Source organism: Alosa alosa, chromosome 7 (genome assembly GCF_017589495.1).
Source record: "Alosa alosa isolate M-15738 ecotype Scorff River chromosome 7, AALO_Geno_1.1, whole genome shotgun sequence".
Lineage (NCBI taxonomy): Eukaryota > Metazoa > Chordata > Actinopteri > Clupeiformes > Clupeidae > Alosa > Alosa alosa.
The window spans coordinates 36678520-36703336 of NC_063195.1; the positions used below are offsets into that span (position 1 = coordinate 36678520).

Genomic DNA, 24817 nt, shown 5'->3' on the forward strand with positions numbered 1-24817 from the left:
GGCACGGAACTTAAATTGATCACGGTAGTTTAAGCTTACACTTGACAAAACATTCTAATATGAAAATGTAGATGCAATTGTTGTCAGATGGTGCAGCTCCTTTAAGAAAGCATCGTGCGCAGGGATGGAGAGAGAGAAAGCGAGAGGGGATATGTGTGTTAGAACTTAGATGCGTGTGGAAAAGTAAACGCGTGCTGTTGAGACTGGAGCCAGTCATATTCAAAAATAATGCAAAAAAATAAATCCATAGATAAAACCAATTACCCTCATTCATTGCAACAAAGCATGCCTGCTTGCCGACGCTTCAAACGAAAAAGATATCAAAGCACCTTTTGCGTTTGAATGTAGCACGATTTTTTTTTAAACAGCTAGACAAATTATTTAGCTAATGGATTATAGCCTGTACACCAGCAATTGTTGAACATTTACCTGTACAAGTAAATTGACAGTAGCCCAGCCTAACAAGCATGTTGCATGTTGTAGGCCTACTGTAGAAATTTCACTTAAATTGCAACCGCGAACATGCCTGCTTGCCGACGCTCAAAACGACAACGAAAAAAGATATCAAAGCAACAAGAGGGTTGAGTCTGAATGACACGACTCATATTGCTCCTCATAACCGTCTATAAAAAATAGTGTTTTTTTTTTCTTTTCTTTTTGAGCACGTCCGAATCCCAGGACATAACGCACTGACCTTATAATAGGCTCGAGATATAATTCCAAAGGGGGCAGATAGGGGCCTACTGCACTTAAAACTTAAAAAGATTGAACAAAGCTTCCCGAAATTTGAAATTGCGATCAGTGACTGGCATCGGGTGAACGAAGCTTTTCGAAGTTGAACAGGCTATTAAAAACTATTTGCGCACCTCAATGTCACAGGAGACACTTAATTGAAAAAGACGTTATGCTACCTGCAAACTGGCTTATGATTTCATTGCTAAGTTTGCGGCAAATCAAGATATGGCGAGTCAGTGTCATTTATTTGTCCAATGTTAGCCTACAGACCAGTTTCCATAGTGCACATCTTATCAACAGTTTGAATGTTGTGTGTGTTTCTGCTCATTGACAAATACCGTTCAGCACAATGAATTAATTTCCCCTGTTAAAGTGTTCGCCTTTGTTACACTATTTGGTTTCGTGATGTAGCCTATATGATAAACTCCATATGGCCAAATATGTGACTCAGCTAATGTTATAGGCTATACAATTTCCCCTCTTACAGACAAGCTGGTGTAGCTTATTAGACTAGGCTACTATTATGTGTAAAGTAAGCTATCGCATGATTTCATGCACGTAAGTTCATGCATCTGTCAAGTTCGCACATGGCCTCGCACCCCCTTGCGACGGCCCTGCAGCTCCTCCTAAGACAGCGAGGAAAAAGTTAAAATACGCGATAAACCCGGGAAAAGTTGACAGGTTTGTTTCGTCCCGGTGATTATTGTGAAATTGTGTGAAAGCGACAGCCTTTTCAAGGCATTTCAAGGAAGGAGTCGTAGCATGCAAGCTCCCAAATTGACCCAGTAGCCTACAGAAGGCATCAATAGCCTAAATTGTTGGGACTGGGGGAGGGTCATGCGTTTTTTCTCAATCACTTGGGTCATAGAAAAATTTCTTGCTGGCGAGGGAGGGTCCCAAAAGTTTAACATTATTTAACTTTGACTAACGTTTCGATGTGTCGATGTTTTTGACTAACGAACATCGAAACGTTAGTCAAAGTTTAATAATGTTCTGCACCTTTTACTAAAGAATAAAGAAAATTAAGAAGACATCTGAGCTGCACCGGCGTCTCTCCTTCTCTCTAACACTTTTTGGCTTTGGCTAAACATTTCTAAAATCATTTGAGTTTCACTAGTCACATGTTTTAACAAGCAACACTTGTTATTGAACTAATAACAGACGTGTGTCGAAAATTGACTTTATTTTCCATACGGAGAAATAACATATGCAGAGTCTAACCAAGGTCAATCTTGCCAAAAAAGCCCTCAAACCTTAAAACACATGTGCAAACAAGTGCAAAACATCACAAAACTAACTAAACTAACACGCGCATATTTTTGTATTGCAATCATTGTAGCCTACAGTTGTAACAGCATGTAACAGTCGTTTTACTCCCGTATGCGCTCATTATAAAGAACGTTTAACGTGTCCCAAAAACAGCTATCAATTAATCACCAAACGTCTTATAAACAAGTATTGCCAGGAGCAACACCTTGCAAAAAATGATAACAATAGGCCTTTATATGGCTCTGCTCATGCCTAGATTCGAACTCAGAACTGCCTGAAAGTTGCAGACCTGCTCCGGAAATACGTGCATTAACCCACTCGACCGTCAGACAACACTATCTGCTCGCACTATCGAGTAGGCCTATTGGGTAGGACTGTAGCCTACACTGGTTGCTGTGGCACAGTCTTGAGTGACCGAATTCGTTTTCCTTTGTCATATGAATGCTGTCATTTTGTTAACATTACTGTTAAGGAGATGCTGTAGGCAAAGTCTATATTTCAACCAAGTTAGTATAGTAAAAAAAAAAATCAGAACTATTCACAAGGTTTCTGGGCAGCATATTTATGTTCTGTTAGCAAGCGAACTTCTCATGACTACCGACAAAGTAGCCTACTGCTAGCTGACGAAGCTCTCATTTTAAAACATTACTGAGAGACAGGCACTGTACAATCAAGAAATCTTGCCACTGAATCCAAAACTATGTTTAACATTATGTACAAAGCTTAGGCTACAGTGGACTAGCATGTTGCAGGGGCTGCTAAAAACACACAGAAACGCACCGAAAACTTGGCCAATCACAGCCCTCGCTTAAATGCGCCGTCTGGTTCGACCGTGGAACGCCACAGCTCACTATGCTGCCCCCAAGCGGCTGCAGTTGTACTTACATTTCACCCAGCTGCGTGAATCACCTTGATCGTGAATGAAGTGTCAATTTTTAACTGGGACCCACTGTAATAGCAATCAGATATTAGCCTACATGGCAATGAGTTTTGTTTTCAAATGTTTTCATGCATGTCTAGATAGCGGGTGAGGAATGTTTAGGAGACAGACAATTGTAAATCTTCAAATTATGGCTGGGGTTAGCCAGGGTTAGCACCTTTATTTGGGGCATGGCTTACTTTTTGATTATATTGCTAAATATCGGGACTGATGACCACTGAAATCTGTGGGGTATTTGATGGTTCACTATTAAGTTTCATGTATGAAAGGGTGTTGGGATTTCCATCCACTTATTGCGAGATAAGGCATCCACTTTCATTTATTCATGGAACGTGAGTTGGGCTGAAATGGAAACCTTATTCAGCCTAAATTTAGTTATTTTTTTAATTTAACTCATTGAGTGCCAAAAACGTAATATTTTGTTTTTCCTTCCCATGCGTTGAGTGCCAAAAACGTAATATTACGTTTTTAGCTTTTTTTTTTTAATTACGAAACTAGACGCTCTAACACACCTTATATGTGATTTTGGGAACTCTGTGATGAATGGAAATTAAATATATGACGATCGAAAACTCATGAAAACGCACAATCTGGACATTTTATCTGGACATTTTATCATAACTCGGTTGCCGCTTTGGGTCGAATCAGCAGTGGTGGGATGTAACGAAGTACAAATACTTTGTTACTGTACTTAAGTAAATTTTCCACGTATTTGTACTTTACTTAAGTAGAATCTATAGTGCATACTTTTGACTTTTACTTCGTTACATTTTGCAGCAATTATCTGTACTTTTACTCCGCTACATTTCTACAACACCATCGTTCCTTTTTATATTACATTTTATGATCATTTTATTTTTCTCTTTGACAAACACGTTTGTTTCACCAGGGGGCTGGGTTGCTACCAAAGATAGAGCGCTACGTGTCCCGCTTCTAATTCTTTGAAACTAGTCTAGACCAGGCAAAGTGTGAGCTTGTAGCCATCTGCATTCGGTAGGCTATATTCACCAGAACCATGGCTATACTGGACATGCAACTGTGTTCTGTGCCCCAAGCATATGCTTGCCTTTCTCTGTCTATTATCTGCAGCGTTAGGGCCTCCTCTCCGATGAGATTGCAGTCCGCGGAGCAGTGAAGCTACAGGCTATGCCCATGCGTCTGTCACACCTCTGATCATTTGCGGCACAAATGAATGGTAGACTATAGAACCGCTGTCCGAAAAAACTAAACATGTTCCAGATTAAAATATTTCTTAATTGTGTGATCAAATAAAGAGGCATAGCCTACATTTGGGGGGTAGTAAAGTGAGCGCTCATTCAATGTTTATGGGCATCTGCGCAAGTTAAACTGAACCTTATCATAAAGACACCTTTCTCAACAACTTTTCTGTTCAATCTGGACCGGCAGAATTTGCATTATGATCCACCGGACGTTTCCTTTGTCTACCCCGATAACCTTCAGGCTCTCGTGTTTTGCTGAATGATCCTAGATAACCAGAATTAGTCTCCAGAATTGTAAGTCAGAATGTAAACTGGGCCACGGATGGTAAGCACAATTACATCAGCTTACAACTATCTAGCCTATTATAACCTAAAACTAGCTTTATTAAAATGCCACACCTCATAGGCTACTGATTTTTTTTTATTATAATAGGCCTATATTAAGATAATAAATCATTATGCTAGTACTTTTACTTTTAATACTTAAAGTACATTTAAAATCAGGTACTTTTTACTTTTACTTAAGTAGGGTTGGCATTGTGGTACTTTTACTTTTACTAAAGTAAATATTTCTCTGCTTATTTGTACTTTTACTTAAGTACTGAGTTTCAGTACTTCCTCCACCACTGCGAATCAGTGACGCTTGCATGTCAGCTCAAAACCAGGCCATTTTCGTGGGTCTATCACTAGGTGGCAGTCTCGCCAGGTCTCGCTGATCACTTCCCGGAAAGTTTACAGGCAACACTTCATATTTCATGAAAGACGTTTTACACTGTATCTCCATTTCTAGAAAAAAAACAGCGATTTTGATGAAAACTAGCCACTGTTTAGCTTGGGATTTCTCAGGAACAGAGGCGTGTAGAAATACACGGTTTGCACCCACTGAAAACTTAAAGTCTCACCTTTTAAACGAGCCATTGTATGTATTCATAGCTATAACACAGAATATGCTGTGGCTGTACAAAAATCATCAACAATGGTCTAGATTGCTGGCACTCTAGGACAAAGCTTCCGAAAACAGCTTGGCATTCAATGAGTTAAGCATGATTTACTTTGTTATAAAATTCGTAGGCTGATGCCTGGCAGCAACAATTGTGTTTAAATGTAGGTTACTGCTTCAGCCTCTGGCAAGCTGGGGCGGCATGCAACTGGTAGCTTGAGAGCAACGTGTCAGAGACTCATGGTGTAAGACAATGACTTTTCATTGGCAACAATATTAAACCAACCAACAATATAGAATATTAAGAAGAGCTCTTTTATGAATTAAATTGAAACAAAACTATTACTGGCCTTTTATTTCTCCGAATCTGAGGCCCAAACAGAATCCTGGCCATACCGGTAATTTGAGGATTTAGGTACTGTATGCACGTGTATTTCAGGCATAGCGCAACCACTAATCTCTGACTGAAAGTGCACAGAACTTGTGCATTTGAGAGCGCTCTCTCGCGGCTAGACAGTAATGTTTCATGTAGGGTTCATGTCAGTTAATATGAATTAACATTTAAAAGCATGTTCAATTATATATTTTTTCATATATAAGTCGCACCTGACTATAAGTCGCAGGGCCAGCCAAACTATGAAAAAAAGTGCGACTTATGGTCCGGAAAATACGGTACTCATATTTGACTGAACATTTCATTTTACAGCTCTAACTTTGCGGAAAAAATATCGGGATATATATCGTATATCGATATTCAACCTGAATATATCGGGATATGAGTTTTTGTCCATATCGCCCAGCCCTAATTAGCGGTTTATTTTTTTTATTATTAAAGAGTGTTTTTCATTTAAAGGTTTGACTTTGTGCTTATTTAGTAGAGCATTTTGTGCTCTCCCCAATCCCAGACGTTCACATTGCAAGTTTGTTTGTAATTGATGCAACCGCGAGATACGCGCTTGACGGCAATGAGTTGTTAACAGACATGAACCAAGACATATAGCCCAGCAGCAATCTATCAAAAAAACATATACTTGAAGTACTGTACCATTCATGATATGTTGTCAAATATTGAAGTTGTGGGAAGTTTACATAATTTAAGCTGTAGGATGTACAGCTTAATGATACCAGTTACGTTTAACAGTAACATAAGTGTAATGAGCTTTTCATTGTTGAAGGTGCATGGTGAAGTGAAATTCTTACTTTGGAAAACAAACATTTGCCGATATCATTTGATGGGGGATACTTGTTTATTTTTACGTAGCCTACAATGGCCAGTTCAGACAAAGCCGAAATTACTCCTTTTGAAACAATGAGTGAGCAGGCCGCGCATTTGTATGGTTATATTGCTTGACTTAAATCCCAGAGGCTACCGCACCACACAGTGATGGGTCTTACGCGTTCAGTGTGGGGTATAAACAAGCTGAGAATTTAGCGGTGTCACGTCTGCACGTCTATTTTACTTCTTATGGAATATTTTTTTTTTCACTTTTATAAAGGCTTTGTTTGAATGCTGTTGGAACAAATAGTAGTTGATTGTAAAAGCAACTTTCTGTTGCAATATTATGTGTGTTCTGGACTCCAGGTAACTTGTTAAGCTAGTGGTTCTCAAACATTTTCTTTCATTCCCCACTTTGATCAAGGGGGCATTGACTGATAGTGGAGATAACGTGTTATCCCGAGGCCTTTGCAAGTCAGCATCTCCGACGGTAGTCTACCCTATTAAAAATAAAAGTTTTCGATGTCCCAAATGGAGAGCCATACTTTATTGTTTTTAACAATCTCTATGCTACTCACCAAAATGTAGGCATGGGAACATGATGAAGTATCCAACTGTCGTGTGTTAAATTATTGTGATTACGAGCCAGTGGTTTTCAAACATTATGCGTGACTCGGACATCTAACGAAATGCAACAGGCTCATATCGTCCTCGCATTCGCAAAATGAGGACATACATGAGACTGCTCAGATAATAACAGGTGTACCTCCAGTTTTGCACGGTTTTAGTCAAGTTATAGGTCGGTTTTAGTCAAGTTATAGGCCTGTTTACCTTTAAAGGTTCTGCATTCTGCATTTTGCAATGAGCAGTGCTTTCCCTTTTGAATTGGAAATGCTCTGTGTCATGGTGTGTGTGTGCGTGTGTGCGTGTGTTTCTATGAATTGTTAATCCGGCCCTGTCCCCAACAACTCACCTTTCCACCTCTCCACCTCTGGCCTATTGTCCAGGAGGAGGAGTCATAGCACTGAAGGGAGAGGCAACTGGCATGTTCTCCCCACGAGCCAATGGATGTACAAGTTTTCTCCTGTGCCTACGATATTTAATCCAGTGTTTTGTCAAGTTGCAAATTGCTATTTGTTTTAACAAATTTTTATGATAGTATGAAGTACTTTTTGTATAGGCTACTATCTTAATTGCTTTATACTGTATACTTGACCAATGGCTATTGCCTCTTTCTATTGCAAGTGAGAATGTGGCAGGTGATCTACTGTATAGGCTTCATAAAATTAAATAAACAGATTGCTAATGGCCTACAAACTGATTTGGGGTGCGTTTCCCGTACAACTACGGAGATTAGCTTTTTACTAACGTGGTACGATGCATCGTTCAACTAACCAACATGTAAGTTACGACTGTTTCCCAAAACTGTCATACTTACATAGTACTTTGTAAGTTTGGACCTTGATAGTTTCCAAACTTCAGTAGTCTGGACTAAGGTGGTTAATGACGTTTAGTAGTATGTGAACGGGCACACCTGCACATAACAGAGACTTACAGTAATGATGGACTACCTTAGTCAGTTGTGTACTCTATTGCTAATGTTATTTATCCCCTATTCACCCATACACACCGTCAATTCTGTGGCGCAGTGCGTTAAGGCCAGCTGATGACAGCTGCCGTTGCGCAGCAGTTATTAGTCCCCTGTCCAAGAGTTTGAATCTGGGTTAAGCGTAGTTAGCTTTTGGGAAATGCACCCCTGATGTGTGATCAGTGGAATATGGGGAAGGAAGTAGCAGTGTTTTTTTGCGTGTCTGCAGAAGTCAGCCAAATATGAATGTAATTCTGCGGCATAATGCAGGTGTATTTGTTTATTGTACAGAAAAATAAAAATGACATGTCAAGCAGTCAATTGACTACATTGCAGTCAAGAAGTAGGGGAAATTAATTTACGAAACCAAAACGTGGGTTATAGTTGTCTAAGCCTCTATTGCGTAGCCTGTTAAAAACGTCGCTAGATAGTATTAAATCGCCAACAACATTGTTTTCTGCAGAAGCTTACCCAAGGCTACAGATTAATTCTGAACAGTTATTTCTCTACTGGCTCAATTATCAAAAAGGTGCTTTCTCTTCGTCCTCTGAAAATGAAGCAGGTAGTTCCGTATAGAGACGTAAGAATAAATTAGCGTTTGCGATTGACAACGTTGTGATAAGTAGGCTATAACACTAACTTTGCAAAGTTAACTTGAATGCATCAATTTTGAACAAAGTTGTGTAGGCTACACCGCACCAGTTGTAGTCTGCATGAACAGTTCTTGCACAAGACACTGTTTTGATTTGCGTAGTTGCGTTACCCCCAACACTGACAATAACGTAGACAGCAAATTAAGATATTTGTTCGTTTTGTGGAGCGGAAATACAGGGAAATACAGGGATCAGTCCCTTGCAAGACTTTCAGGTCTCTTTTGGTTCGACCAGGGATGGTGTCCACCATACAAGATTCTGTCATCCAAGAGTCTTGGATAGGTGCACTCGAGGCTTGCATGTTGGCTATGGCAAGCGGCAGGGGGACGTCCAGGCCGTATGACACAGATCGCAAAGTGTTAGTGGGGCTTGTGGGAAGCCTATAAAGGGTATCGGCATCGCGATTAGCTGTCCCAGGACGATATTTGATGTTGTAATGAAGAGGGCAAGCTGAGAAACCCAACAATGTTCCAGAGCGCCCAGTTTCGCTGACTGCAGCTGTGATTGCCCACTTGACTGCAAGGAGTTTGAGTTTCATGGCACTATAATTTGACATGTTTCTCGGCCGCAAGCCCTGGCTAGCAAAGGCTATTGGTCGCCGTAACCTATCCTTCTCCTGTGACAGAACTGCCCCCAATCCTGCATGGCTTGCATCCGTCTCTAAGATAAAGGGACGACTGAAATCGGCATAACCTAGGACTGGCGCTTGAACAAGCCATTGTTTTAAGGCTCTGAATCCAGAAAAAGTTCTGAAGGCATGTTAACTATCCAATATTCAGATGTCTGTAATTGAAATGTATGCAAATTAGTGCATCATTAATGAGATATTGTTAAATTACATCCATAAACATATATTTTCAGAAAACTTGTAATGCAAAAAAATATTGTCTTTACATAAATAATCAACTAGTAAAGTTTCATAAGAATATCAAGGATTTTTACCCTATTCGCCCATTCTATGTTGCCTATGGAGGCCAGTTTTAGGCCGCACATGCTAATTAGCAGGTTTAAAACTAAAAAATCAGCTAAGTAAATATGATATTCAGAATCAGCACCCAAAGAATTAGGCAAAAATACCCTCTTTACCAGTGTCTGTCGCAGTCTACAACAGGGCTGCATTTATGATTTAGGCTATTCAAAATTCCAAAATTATTTCACATAATGATTCGATCCATTATAGACAACTGTTCAATAATGAAACTTTAAATTGACTTACTTGATAACAGGCCATGTGTGTTTTTTTTTTTTTTGAACGTAACCGACACTTAGCCTAGGCTAGATTGTTCTCTTGTAAGAGGTTGCTTTCGACGTCATTCACTCCTGTGTAGATGTCTCCAAACAGATCCCCCATTGGTTGTCTTTCCCCTGCTTGATTCCGAGCTGCATGGCTCCACGGGTTGCTCAAATCTGCCTTTTAGTGGCCATTTCCCTCAAACATGCTTGTTGCTTAGATGCCCTACAAATCACCCTTTATTCAAGTCTATAGGGAAAAAATACACATTTAATTGCATTACATTTAAATATCTCAAAAAGTATGAACTTCTCAAAAATGAAACTCAACCAAGTTTGTACGTTAAGCGGTTCAAGCTGAATAGTGCGCACAAAATAGTTAAAAAGAATAATATAATAATAATAAGAAGAAGCCATCGGATTTCAATAGAGGGGATGCATCCCCTCTAATAATAATAATAATAAGCCACCGGATGTCAATAGAGGGGATGCATCCCCTCTAATAAAATAAATGAGATGTTAACTAGATGTACCGCAGAGCGGTACAAAATATGACCGCTGCCCAGTCCAGCACATTTTTTCCACAAAAATAAGTCACGCTGAAAGGCCTATATGATTCTAACTGTCTCACTAAATTGCATTAGCCACACTCAATTCTCACTGGTATCTGCTAGACCAGTGTTTCCCAAACTTTTTTTCTGGGGACCCACTTTTTAAAAACGACAGACCATCGCTACCCAATTCACTTCAGATCTAACATGCAACCACCAAATACTGCCCAAATTGTTGATGTTTTAGGCCCTGGCTTCTCAAACTTTTCTATGTTGGGCCCCTTCAAACCATTCTACAATGGATCAGTAAAGATCAGAAAAGATCAGTTTTAATGCGCATCCGAGAGTTTGGGGATCTTCTCGCATGCTATGAGTCACTCTCAGCATAATAAGTTGTTCCTCAATTTCTAAACAGAGATGTTAGTCTACGTTGTGTTGCAGACATTTGGATCCATACCACCGTGGACGTCGATTCCGATGTAAACATATGCAAATAACTCGTCGTTATATTGTAGCCTAATTGTGGAGGTTTCTTTATTTGGAATTTAAATCCGCATTTTTAAAATTGTGATTGTTTGTGCTAAGGCTGTATTGGTGTTGTGATAGGCTATGTTGTAAGACTGAAATGAATCAATATCAGAACAAGAGGCTTTTGCGCAATAGGTGAAGAATACAGAAAGATCAACGATAATGCGCCTTACTGTAGTGGAGTTCGTGAGACGGAAAAGGTCAGGAAAACAGCGTTTAAAATGTCCATTTAAAAGGTACCCTAATCTGATGCACTGTTGTGCATTTTAAATCAGAACTAAGGAGGAATGTGAGGAGGCTGCTAAAGAGTGCATCTACAATCAAAACTATCAATAGCATAATCCGGTCTATGGATGTTTGCTTCGTTGTTGACAGCGCGGTCTTTGAGATTTTAAATGACACATTTTAGTTTTTATTCGGCCAAGCTGAAGAGCTGGTATCTGGTATTGTTTGTGCAACTATACTACATGCAAAAATGCACAGATTGAGTTATGACAAAAAACATGACACCACTAGACTGTGGTAGTAAATGAACTAGATCCTAAAAGAATAGCTTCCCTGGCTGAATGGTAGGCTATAAGCTATTAGCCTACACAACATAAATTGTGACTATGCTGGCGACCCACATAAAATCTCCTGCGATCTCCTCCTCCCATGATTAGTTCATAGATTTCACATGTAAAATTCATTTTATACAACCCCACCCCCATCTTGCCTGTTCATAATTCTGAGAAATTCTTGAATTGTGTGCATGTGTGCGTGTACACGTTTATGTTTATGTGTGTGTGTGTGTGTGTGTGTGTGCGTGCGTGCTTGTGTGTTTGCCTGCGTATGTGTGTTTGTGCATGTGCATGCATGCGTACATATGTCTACTGTGTGAGTATGTGTCATAATGATATGATTACTGTGAATGTATGTGTGTGCGTGTGTATCTGTTTATGCACATGTGTGCACATGGAATGGGTTAACATGACCCTGGAGGCAAAAAATTGGTCATCCCTAGGCCCTCACGGTTCTCAAGATATTCACAGAAAACTGTGTCTGCCCTACCCTCCTTTTCGGGGTCCAGTACAGCGGGGGGCTACAGATCCAAACGAAAAATGATGGTTCCATGCTATCCATGTGGGGTTACATGCCCACCAAGTTTCGTGTACCCTGGTCTTTCAGTGTCCCGGGAATCCTTGTTGGTGTACGGTCACTAAATGTACACATAAATTGCTTTATTGTAAGGCCCCCCATGAACAGATTGAAGAGCAGACCATGCACAGTCACTGCTCCACTCCCCTCCCGCCCACACACACATCTTCACTGTCATCACTCACATACATCATACATACAGTACTCTGCTTGCAATAGTAAGTCCCTTCACCATACTTGCAGTACATGCCCCAATACACAGCACATTGTCTCATGAGGAAGCTTCTCCAACACACATATTGCACACTGCCCTCTCCCCACATACACAGCACACTATCCCTTGTCATCCCCCCAACACACACACCAAGACCCCTGGCAGTTGGGTTAGCCCCTTGAGCCGTGGATCTGCCCAAGGTTTCTTCCTTTGTAAGGGAGTTTTTCCTTGCCCCTGTTGCTCTTGGGTGCTCCTTGTTGGTCCCCCCAATCCCAATCCTCCCCCACCTTTCTTATGCAGCCCTTGCCACTTAATCTACTAAACCCCTCTTCTACTGCACTTCTCCCCCCCCTATAAATGCACAAATAGGCTAGTGACACCAGACATAATTTCACTGCATTTCTTACTTCCAGTAACTATATGCATGTGACTATAAACTTCCTTGTATCCTTGTATCCTTGTATGTACTTCTTATTTGTGCAAAAACATTTTTTGGAAAAAGTGCAGAAGTGGTGTAAATAGAGAAAAGCAAGGGTCCTAATACTGATCCCTGAGGCACACCTGTGGTGAGGTCATGAGACTTAGATACCTGTCCCTGCCAGGACACGTTGAAAGAACGCCCTTTAAGGTAAGATTCAAACCAGTCAAGAGTTTTTCCAGAAATTCCCAGTTCAGATAGTATAGAAAGGAGAATGTCATGGTTAACAGCATCAAAGGCTGCAGATAAATCTAGTAGAATTATTACTGATGACTGAGCAGAGGACTTGCATAGGGTCTAGTACTTTTACTCATCTAATTTGCATATTATGACATCATAACATTTAAGCAGTTTTCATTTATTTTTTGTCATTTCACCCACATAACAAATGAACAGGAAAACAATCACATGTAAACCAACAATAGTAAACTATTGTTATAACCACAAACCCTATGCTACTATACAATAAAGTAGCCAGGTCAAATCAGTTCCTATCGCAGGTGACTTTGTAGTTCTTCAGAGCCCTACTTCTACAACCCCTGCTGTCTGTATCATGTCCATTACGGACACTATTATCACTATTACCACTGGCACCTTCAGCTATGTTGGGCAGAGGGTCAAAATAAGCATGGTATGCTTAGTGGACACTGTTGCAAAGACGCACCTCCATTCACAGACGTACCGTTAATTACTGTCAATAGACAATCGATCATATTCTCCAAAAGGCAGATATTCTCCTTCAGAATTAGAATAGGTAAATAACAGACCCAAGACTTTATCACATGTGAACTTCTTTTCAACATTTGGTGTATTTCTGCTTCAATTTGTGCAAAACTGTGGCTCACATCACTTCCGCGTTATGGAGGATATGCACGTCTTTGTGTGTTTTTCGCGTACTTCCTGAAAACTTTCAGAAACAAACATGAGCTTGAATTGAAGCTCTGGATGTCTGCCAACTAGTGGTAAAGAGTACAATTGAGATTTTACATTGTACTCGGCTCTATCATCTGTTTTATTCAGTAATAACACTTGTCGCAATATTGCTATTGCTAATCTTAAACTGTTTACCATGTTGTTAGTCGCTTTGGTTAAAAATGGCATTTCACCTACATGCATAAACTTTGGTAGGTGTGTGTAACACCCCAAGTTAAACAATTTTCATTGTACACTGCATTAGCTACACCCAACAGGAAGTGAGGTCATTGGAATTTTGTGCTTTGTGAAATATAATCAATTTAGCCAGTCGTTTTGCACGATTGTGAATGTTTGGATTACATGTGCATGCTGAGAGGGATGCGCCTGTTGAGAGGGAGAGAGAGAGAGTGCACGGGGCAAGGACTCATTGAGAGTCTGTGTTGAGGTAGGCCTACTTCTATGCCTACTCTGGTAGAGTTGCATATACTAGCTACAATGCAAGATATATTTAGCCTATTTATTTATGGACAACATAAGGCGGGAGGTGTGTGTTGCTATTAAATATCGAATGTTCTATCGAACATATTTTTTATTGATGTCATTACATGTCTATTGCGATACATATCGTTATCGTTTTATCGCCCAGCCCTAGTGGTGATATCCGTGGGTGCATCGCTTTCTGCCATGTCTAGATTGTGCATCACATGTGACAAAAGCATATTGTTTTCACAGATCCAGAATTTTTCTCCTCTGCAGATCTCATGGTGTTGTTGGCAAATTTGTATAAATTTGTATAAAAAGCATTGCTGTTAAAATGCATTGTAACGCTCATTATTGAAATGTGTAAAATATATTTTAATGCCCTATATTACTACGCTACTCTGTTGGTCAATAAACACCCTTACTCCCCTCTCACTGGTAACTTCATTAACTTCTCCAGCTGACTATTCACTACTATTTAGGCTACACAGCCATTCGTTGCAAGTCTCGCTGGTAACTTCATTCATCCAACTGACTATTGGCAGTAGAGTATAGTGGTAAGAGGGTGCATTTGCAATCTCAGAGGGAGGTGGCGGCGCAAACATTTCATATCATGGAAATATCGAAATTTTGGATAATATCTCAGAATAATGACAAGTTATCTCAAAATATCAAAATGTTATCTCAAAATAATCAGATACTATCTGTAAATAATGAGATGTGAAAATAATGAGTTGTGACCTGCATTCTTTTTCTTTTACACGGCGGAAATGGGCTTCCATACATGTACTACATTTAGTTAAAGGAGCCCATTACCAACTGCTAATGATAATGACCATGCTAAAGGCCCATTCACACCAAAAACGATAACGATAACGATAACTATAAATAAATATCGTTCTCGTTAATACGAATGACGACGTTCACACATAAACTATAACGATAACGACATGAAGAACGATATTGTTGGGGATCACTTTCAGAGCGATTTTCGATAAAACAATAAAATGCTAATAGCCAATCAGAACCCATCGAATTTTAGCCCTCACATTTATTAACACAATGAGAGACTTTGTTTATCGTTGTTCAGTGTGAACTCTTTTATCGTTATGGTTATAGTTATAGTTATCGTTATCGTTCTTGGTGTGAATGGGCCTTAACACTAGCTGAACTAACTGATACACAAAAACTTAAATGTCCTTTGGTGTGACAGAAAGAGCCCTATAAAATGCCATATCACGTCAACACATTTCCATATCACTATGGAAATACCATATCACGTCAACAATCCAGTTACAGTGTAATTAAATGCCTTACTTGAACATGGAAAAGGTTTCACCACAGAAAAAAATTACTTTACTTAATGCAACCCTTTCCTTCCTCACACAGGAGCCAAAAAAAAGGGGAATATTCCGGACAGTGGATAGTGGCAATGGCTTAACTACAGATGATATTGTTCAGAGAATAATTGAAAACAGGTAAGTGATGCCTCCCTACTGCTACACACCTCTCCATATGACGAAGATACCCAGAACATGCAATCTAATCACCCTTCATATTAAGAAAATACATGCAAATTGCAAATTGACAAAGCACAAACATTTTTTTTTTAAAGTCATTTTCATTGATTTGACAATGCATACGCAGCATTTGGAAAACGTGCATATCCACACAACACAACAGAAGTGTTTCTGGACAATATTTAAAAGTAATGGACACATCTGGACATGAGCAAATGAGCTCAAACGTAAGTGAATGCCATTAAGATATTAAAACCAACACAGTTACATTTGCCTTTTGTAACAGTAGGTGGCAGTGCAGGATAAAGAATAATGCAGTTCAACTAGCTTACTTAAATTAGAGGGAGAGGTAAACAAAGAAACTAGCAGGTAGCGTGATCAAAAGTGATCTGTGCATGTTATTAAATAAATTACAACAACCTTCCAGAATACTTGCTGTAGACATTTTTGGCCTCAAGTGTGCATGTAACATGCCCATTTAATTAATTTGCACTAAGCTGTATCCAGATGTGTTCATCACTTTTAAGTATCCTCTGGAATAGGGATGGGCATTCGATTAAATTTTCTTAGTCGATCGTCGGGAGAATTAACGATCGACTATCGAATAATCATTAATATTTCTAGGCCTATATTAAATTTTAATTATTTATTTAACTTTTTATAAATTTAAAAATGCAATGAAAATACAAAAATACAGCGTGTTTTTCCTCGATGAGATCTTTATCACAAGAAGAATAACTTGTGGCAGTTAAACTGGACGTTCGGTTAGGCTAAACGATATATAAGATATTAAGTGCTGCGCTGCGTGCTCTAAAGCAGCGGAATGCGAGCCAGAGTTCAGATTAAACAGAGACCCTCGTTTGTTCCAAAATAATAAATTATAAAAAAGAATCATGTTAAACAATAACTTAACCAAAAACATAATAATGCTTAGAGCTGACAGGTTTTGTCAAAACATTCTCTCTCATTCTTTCTCAAAACTATCCAAGGCAGGGAGTCGAGAAAGAGGGTGAGAGATTAGCCTATAACAATTAATTAGGCTATTTAACAAAGCCTCGTAAAGAAATAACTGCCGTAAATCCTCAAATTATGGCCGGGGTATTTTATTTACTTAGGCTGCGCAAAGCACAGGGCTTTATTTGGGGCAGACGTAGGCTATATTGAGCAGGCCTTTATTTCTATGTGCGTTTTGAGACATGCGTTTCGTTTGGAGCACATACCGCTATCAAAAGCAGAAGATTTTCCGCTTGGTTTGGGATTTAATTTACTTTTGGACAGTTTGATTATATTGCTCAATGTTGGGACTGATGAGCACTGAAATCTGGGGGGTATTTGATTGCTCACTATTACATTTTGTGTAGTTGAAAGAGTCGAGATTTTCAGCCGCTGTTTATTGCGAGACAAGGCAGCAGCTTTCATTCATTCAAAAAGTGTGCTGTGCTGTAATGGAAATCATATTGCGTAGCCAAGTAGCCTAAATTGAGTTTGAATTGCATGATTTACTTTATTAAATTCGTAGGCTGGAATGCCTCCAGTCGCGGCAACAATTGTGTTGTAGTAGCTTAGGCCTACTGCTTCAGCCTGCAAGCAGAAGGGTACGGCAAGCGACTGAGCTTGAGAGCGACGTGTTGGAGACCCATGGTGTAGGACAACGACTTTTCATTGACAACAAGGTATTAAACCAACCAACAATATAAAATATTAAGAGCTCTTATTTCATTGAGTTAAATCGAAACCATGTCTTCTATTGCTCGTGCACTGATAGCCCTACTGGTAGGCAATTATTACATCGCAGTGTTTGCAGTGAACTAACGTTATCGTTTTTTAAATGATAAAATGGTCCCACGCCACACTTCACCGTGAACTCTTCATAAATCACGGAAGCTCGTAGATAACTGAGTAGCCTATATAGCGTCAAATATTATTAACCAATAAAAATATTAACCAAGTTGCTAGGTTACGGGGACGCTGGCGAGACGCCGCTCCGTCTGGCATCATGTTTTTGTTTGTTTTTATGTAATGTTCGTAATTTTTTGTATGTCATGTTTATTTTTTTGTATTGGTTTGTCTAGTTAAATGTTTTACCTATTTATTTACGTTATTTTTGATAGTTTTCATGTTATTCTTAGTCCTTTTTACTGCTTCTAAGTCAGCTGATGTCGTTGACGTTTGTCTATTGGGAGCTTGCTATGGCTAGCTTTTGCCCTAGCTGGGCCTCTGACATCCTTCCATCCATCCGTAAGCGGTGCTGCACTTCACTGTCTGGTCGAGGGGATCTCTCAGGACAGCTGGACCTAGGCTACTCTGCGAAAGATCTGCCGTGGCTGAGCTGTTGCTGACCTGCGAGCTGCCATGCCAACTGCAAACTAACGTTAACGGTGAAGAGCTGTTAAAAGTCCACCGAATTGCGGATCTACACGATCGCCCACTACTTCAGACTGTGCTTCCAGTGATCTCCAGACTGAAATCTACAAGGCCTAACGTTAACGTTATCTCCAGACTGCCAGTGAATTCACCGGGTTGGTCAGTTGCTAAAGAACTTTGTTGGCGTTGCATCGGTTGTGAAGACACAGCTCTGTGCGCAGTTTTCACGGGTCATCATTGCCCTTGGACATTTTCAGCTGGTTTGGAAATTGGACTAATTTTAATCACTTTTCCCCCTTTTTAAATTTATTTTCTTTTTCTTTTCTTTTTTTGTTTACTTTTTATTTGTTTATTTGTTTTGTTGTCTGTCTTAGCTGTATGTCTTGGTGTCACGGGTACCCTGGCGACTACGCCGCTCCGTCCGGCATTTTTTGTATTTGTTATTTTTTTAATGTATTTGTCATGTCTTGATGTCATGGGCACGTTGGCGACTACGCCACTCCATCTTTTGTCTTGTTGTTATGTGTCTTGTTTGTCGAGCGCTTTGGGTTGCACTCTGTGCATGTTAAATGTGCTTTAAAAATAAAACTTGACTTGACTTAAAATATTGTTCCCGGGTGGTATAATGTTTAATTGCTGCCACACAGTGATTCATTTAATTGCTTCAAGACTATGTAACGCAACCTGTATTAGTTTAATCGACAACAAATTAACGTGATCGACGAAATTCTTAATGATCAACTATCGATCGTCGATTAATTATGCCCATCCCTACTCTGGAAACACTTCCGTTGTGTTGCGTGAATGTGCATCGCGTTTCTATAATGGGTAGTGTTGTCTGAATTTACTGTGCGTTTTCTAAATGCTGTGCATGTGTTGTCAAATCGATGAAGATGTTTTCTTAATATGCAGTCCGTCGCAGACATTGACTTATGCGCCTCCTCCGTTCTGGAACCAATCACCATAGATGAACAGTGAGACTGAAGGCACGCAACATAGCCTTCAGATCAGGTGATGCTTAGCCCTATACAGTAACTCATCCAGGGCTAACAAGAGGGGCATCAAAAAGGCCAAGCACAACCACAAGCTAAGGGTCGAGGATCACTTTAACCCTTTCGTGTCCGTGCCGAACATTCCATTTTTGGTGCTGGATGACCTCACACAAAAACCTTATTTCTTGAGTATAATACATACCATCAATGGGATATACATACCATTGTAATCAGAAGGATCAGTTCTATGAAATTATGTAACATACATATGGTAATGTTGATATAGTCATGAACAGTCTTTGAAAATCCTCTCCAAATGTATATCCAACATTTGTCAAAATTTAATTTCATTCACATAAAAATGAATTTTCATAATATTTCTCTACAAGATGGAGAAAAATATAGTGTGTATAACATGTTCAGCAAGTTGTGTGCTATTTAACAAAAAAGACTGAATTGGAATATCTTTAACCTTTCAAAAGTTATGATAAATTTAGTGATCAGTGAAAAAATGCAGGAAATGGGATTTAGAATGTTGACAGAATTCACATTCTCTTTACCACCAACAACATAAAAGTATGCATAAAAACTAATAATGAAGTCACAATAGTTTAGATTTATTTGGTCTATAATAATAAACAATGAAGAAGTAGCCTAAACTATTGAAGCATTCTGAGTAACTCAAAATATTTAGAAGTATGAAAAGTCATTTTATTACACATGGGTTTAGATACCCTAAATCTGATTGACTGGCTGACACATTTCACCTAGTAACTAACTGCTGAAATGCAATAATGACATTTCTGACAGAATATGTGATTTCACATCATATTTTCTATAACTACATATTGTGTGGAGTAGAGTGCTATCGTCTATTTCAAGTCATGCCATCTTAAAAAATGTTGGCACAAGCATGTCTGATGTTTGTCATTTAGAAGTTAAAAAATAGTTTGTTAAAATAGTTTGTTACAAACTGCCTTACCCTAGGAATGGCAATGAGTTAATTACATTTCTCTTGTATTTCACTCATTATTCAGCTTTGGTATGCTACACTGACTTGCCTAATATAATGCTTACCTAACAAGCAAATTGGTACTAGAAAACAAACTTACTTACAGGTTATATACTAACAGGTTTTTAAATGAAATTGTCAAATGAAAACAACTGACATCAAAAGCAAACAAGAATATTGCAAGCAGTTCAGAATAATGCAGCTAGCTAAAGTTACATGATGATGCACTAGCCCCAACTATGCCATAATGTTGACGCTGATTAGAAAGCATATTACTCTCAAATAACATGATTTTAGGACTACAATTAAGCAATAAGCCCCGAGAGGCCGTAGGTTACTCTGATTCTACAACAGCTAAGAGGTGTTGGTAGGCACGACACGTTAGCGGAGGGCCTAAAACCCCCCTTAGCTGTTGTAGAATCAGTATAACCTACGGACTCGAGTGGCTTATTGCTTTTCTAAAACTGCTGCTATAAATACCTGGCAAAGTTTCATAAAGTAAGAAAATGCAACTGTATTTGACAGGGGACAGACGTAGGTTGCTAGTGACAAAATATTAAAAACAACAATATATGAAAAAACAACTTTGCAGCTCCTGTGGCTGAGAGAGCTTGGTTGGATGAGAACAGCTTCAATGAGCTTAATTAGGCGATAGTAACGCGGCACATTTTATTGTCAGTAACAGAAACGGCGTTGTAACAAAGTTGAAGCAGCAATTCGTTAGTTTACCTGTTACTGAAAAAAGGTAGTAACGCTGTTTATTTGTAACGTTGTTATTACGATCACTGCCCACAAAACAACTGAAGTGTAACGCTATTTTGAGCCCTGTCATTGGTTTGAAAATTGTGATTTATTTTTATGTGGCTCCATGCCTGCTGCTACAAGCTATACGTCATTTTGCCATTTTATAATCCTATAATTGTTTGTAATGCAAACAATAGTCTTACTCAAAACTCCTCCGATTAACATAATTTTGCTACCAAACCAAAGTTTGAACTCATTTTCAGTTTTACATAACATTGGACATAAAAATATAGACATTTACACTGAGATTTTGATTTTGAGATGAAATGAAATTATTTTGCATGTGTGACCCCTAGGGGGCCTTTTAAAACAGTCACAGGTTGATAACCTGATAAATCTGAGTTTTAGATGTTACAAGCAGGCTATACCAATAAATGGAGAGAGAGGGACTGGAGTATTATAAAAGTAAAAACAGTTTATTTTGTTCTTCTCAAGTTAGATGTACACATTAAAAACAGACAGGCCTCTGGGCAAAAAACTCAGGGATGGGGACAACAAAGTGCAAAATCAAGGTGTTTGAATAAATAGCACTCAATAAAGATTCAGCAAGTTTCAATAAGCAAACACAGAATATATAGGGCACATAACAGGTCACACGCACAAATCATTTATACTCAGCAATCCAGTGACCACACAAGATTGTTACCCCTCCAGAATATTGCAATAACCCAATGGCCTAGAATACAAACATTACATACAACATACAACATACAAACATGAAACATACAGCAACACACACAAGGGAGAGACTGATGGGCAACACGGTGGGCCTCCCTCCCACACACACGCTCACACACACAACTGAATACTAACAAACAGGGCACAGGAAAAACAGTGGCCAAGGTGGCGTACAACGGTCCTCCTGCAAAGAAAACATGGCTACGATATCATACAAGCAATTATATAGGTCAAATCAAAGCTATGCCTAATTTGCAGCCTATGCATCAATGAGCTTAAGCCGCAAAGATCTTCAATTGGGTATAAGCAGTCGGAACAGGGCAAGATGCTAAAGTAGCCTACATTACCAACCTGTTTGAACGCAGGCCGTGGCGTCGAGCCAGGAGCTTGTTTAGTTGTAATTATGTAGCGATCACTTTATGCCGTCTGGTTTTTACTCGTACATACACCTATACCTATAATACAGACGTGGTGAGTCAACACTGCTACATACATATGACCAAGCGTACACACAAGGGAGAAAGGAAGCCAGTGAACTTATATTCTCGGCACAACAAACAGCACTCAGCAAGTTTGTGGTGATCACACTCTAAACCGGTGACTGTAATATAGACAGAACGCGAATGAATGTGAATTCATTACGGCCAGTGCCTAAGGATAAAAAAGCTTGCTCATGTGTAAAAGCAGGCAAGGAGCTGGACGTAACCACGGCACTGAGTAACCGCACAAACACCAGGCCAAGCCACAAAACAATGCAATAGTCTGAGTCAAATCAGATCCATGCCAACCATGTTTTTACAAGGAGGCTAAAATACATTCAAGCATGAGGAACTCACATCAACTTGTACAACCAACCAAGAGTCCAAGGAACCAAGAGTCTGGGTAGCGAAACACACTAGACATCGGAAGTTTGCTGGATTTAAAGGTGTAGCGCCAAGCGGCCACCACCTGATTCAATCAAGGCGCAATTCCCGCTGCCTACGTCCTACCCGCTACACACGTAAATGTTGTTACTTACAGTTTTGTTTATTCACTTTCACTAGGCTCCAGTTTGAGGCTCGAAACCAGAAGAAGGAAGCCAAAGAAATGGCAGTGATTGAGGCCATGCGCCGCAAAGAAGAGGAAGAACAAACACAGAACGCAGTCCAGGCTGATGTACTTTAGTTGAATGTTTATGCTTTAACAAGACCAAGCCAGACCAGCACGAGGGAAACCAAGCCACAGACTCCACTATCAGTTGCTCAATATCTCAGCCTTTGGCAAACATCTATACTCCGTTGTAGTTCAGACATATGTGAGTGAGTGAGTCTTAGACCACCATTTAATTTAGTGTTTTAGTATGACCACATATATTTATTCTCACTGTCCTTATTACAATACAGCCATAAGATACAGCAAATATGTATACAGTATTAACAAGCACAAAAATATGACCTTTGTATTGGACAACCAATACATTTGTTGTGCATTTGTGCATTATTGACCAATCTAGCAAGGTAGAGACTGTTGAGGGAGCCAGCTGATTCTGGCCATGATACATTGGTGTCAGAACTGGGAAGAAGACGAATACCTCATCAATTAGCTACAGCTGGACAAGCTCATTGCTCAGGTACATTATGAAAGGCACAGCCATATGTTATATTAAAAGCGTCTTCACCTACATTTTTTGTGGGTGTTTTTAAGTACTGTTTACATATTTCCTGTATTTGGTTGTATTCTAATGAAGACAATGGCATAAATGTCGTCTTTGTGACGTTGATAAAGCAAAACATATACAACATAAACATATAAGGTGGCCTAACACTTGCATAATACTACACGCCTCTTTAACTGTCCACGTTTTCAGGTAATTTTGTTTGAATAAATGTATAGATTTGAAATTTTTACATTTTATGACAAAGTTGAAGTTTTACTGTTATGTTTTCATGTAGAGTAGATGAATGTTTCTTATTATGCCTGAAACACTGACTCTAACCCAAAAAATATGAAATCACAAATTGTTGGGCGTTTGATACTCTTGTCTTGCAAAGGTTGTACTGCTTCTTTTATTATGATCTATGCGTAATAATAAAGAAATTGTATGAAATGTCTGATAAAAATGCAACAGGTACATAGTAAGGGAATGGAATAAAATCATAATGTTACTGGCAACATTGTTATTCGACAGTCACATTGTCATTTCCATGTCTTCGGACATTATTTCTGTTAGACTGGCAATATGCATAAGATATTACAGTACTGGACAGGGAATGGTTAATGAGTCAAGTCAAGTCAAGTCGAGTCAAGTCGGCTTTTATTGTCAATTTCTTTACATGCACTGGTCATACAAAGAATTGAAATTTCGTTTCTTACTTTCCCATGCAGACATAGACATGCTTTAAATACAGACATAGACATACTATAGACATAGCCATAGACAATAAACATTAAATTAAAGTGCAAGACTGAAATATAGAACATGTATGTATCAAAATAGAAATATAGGACATATATATAAAAAAAATTAGAGGTAGTTGTGTTGTATATTTATATAGTCTTAACAGTTACATGAAGTTTAAACTTGTGCTTGTGTGACCTGTATATTTACATTGATATGCAGTATGCAGTAATTTCAAGTATATCAGGCTTGATGTGAAGCAGCAACATGTTAGGCTGCGCAGTCACAGTGCAGTTCCACAGGGTGGTGTTGGGGGTTAGGGTAGACAGGATCCTAGTTTCCTAGGTTCCTGGCTGGCTGGCTGGCTGGTGGGGTGGGGGCTGACAGTGATGGGAGAGTGGGTAGAGTGTTCAGCATCCTGATTGCTTGGTGGATGAAGCTACTTGGCTGGCTGGTGGGGTGGGGGGGGGGGCTGACAGTGATGGGAGAGTGGGTAGAGTGTTCAGCATCCTGATTGCTTGGTGGATGAAGCTACTTGCCAGTCTGGTGGTGCGGGGAGGAGGCTCCTGTACCGCTTTCCAGAGGGCAGGAGGCTGAACAGTTCGTGTGCAGGGTGGGTTGTATCCTTGACAATCATTAGTGCTTTGCGGGTGAGGCGGGTGGTGTAAATGTCCTGCAGGGAGGGGAGTGGTGCTCCAATGATCCTCTTAGCTGTGTTAACAGTGCGCTGGAGGGTCTTCCTGTTCTGATCTGTGCAGCTTCCGCCCCACACTGTGATGCTGCTGGAGACGATGCTCTCGATGGTCCCTCTGTAGAATGTAGTCATGACAGGAGGTAATAGGAGGAGGAGACAAGAGTATAAGTAAGGTTGTTTTGTTAGGAGAATGAAGCCATACAGCTTTTCCGGACTATAAGTCAATCGGGAGTATAAGTTGCATCAGTCAAAAAATGCCTCATAGGGGGACTTACGGTATGG

General features: G+C 39.6%; 1 protein-coding gene across 1 annotated transcript in view; it reads left to right on the plus strand.

Moving 5' to 3' along the window:
- Positions 1 to 23615, plus strand: part of LOC125297786 (ethanolamine-phosphate cytidylyltransferase-like) — a 94204-nt gene extending 70589 nt beyond the window's left edge. The window contains exons 12-13 of the mRNA XM_048248259.1: positions 15484 to 15572; positions 22508 to 23615. Coding sequence (XP_048104216.1) covers positions 15484 to 15572; positions 22508 to 22628 — 210 coding nt within the window. The 3' untranslated portion in view covers positions 22629 to 23615. The remainder of the gene's footprint in view (positions 1 to 15483; positions 15573 to 22507) is intronic.
- The last annotated feature ends 1202 nt before the right edge of the window (positions 23616 to 24817 follow it).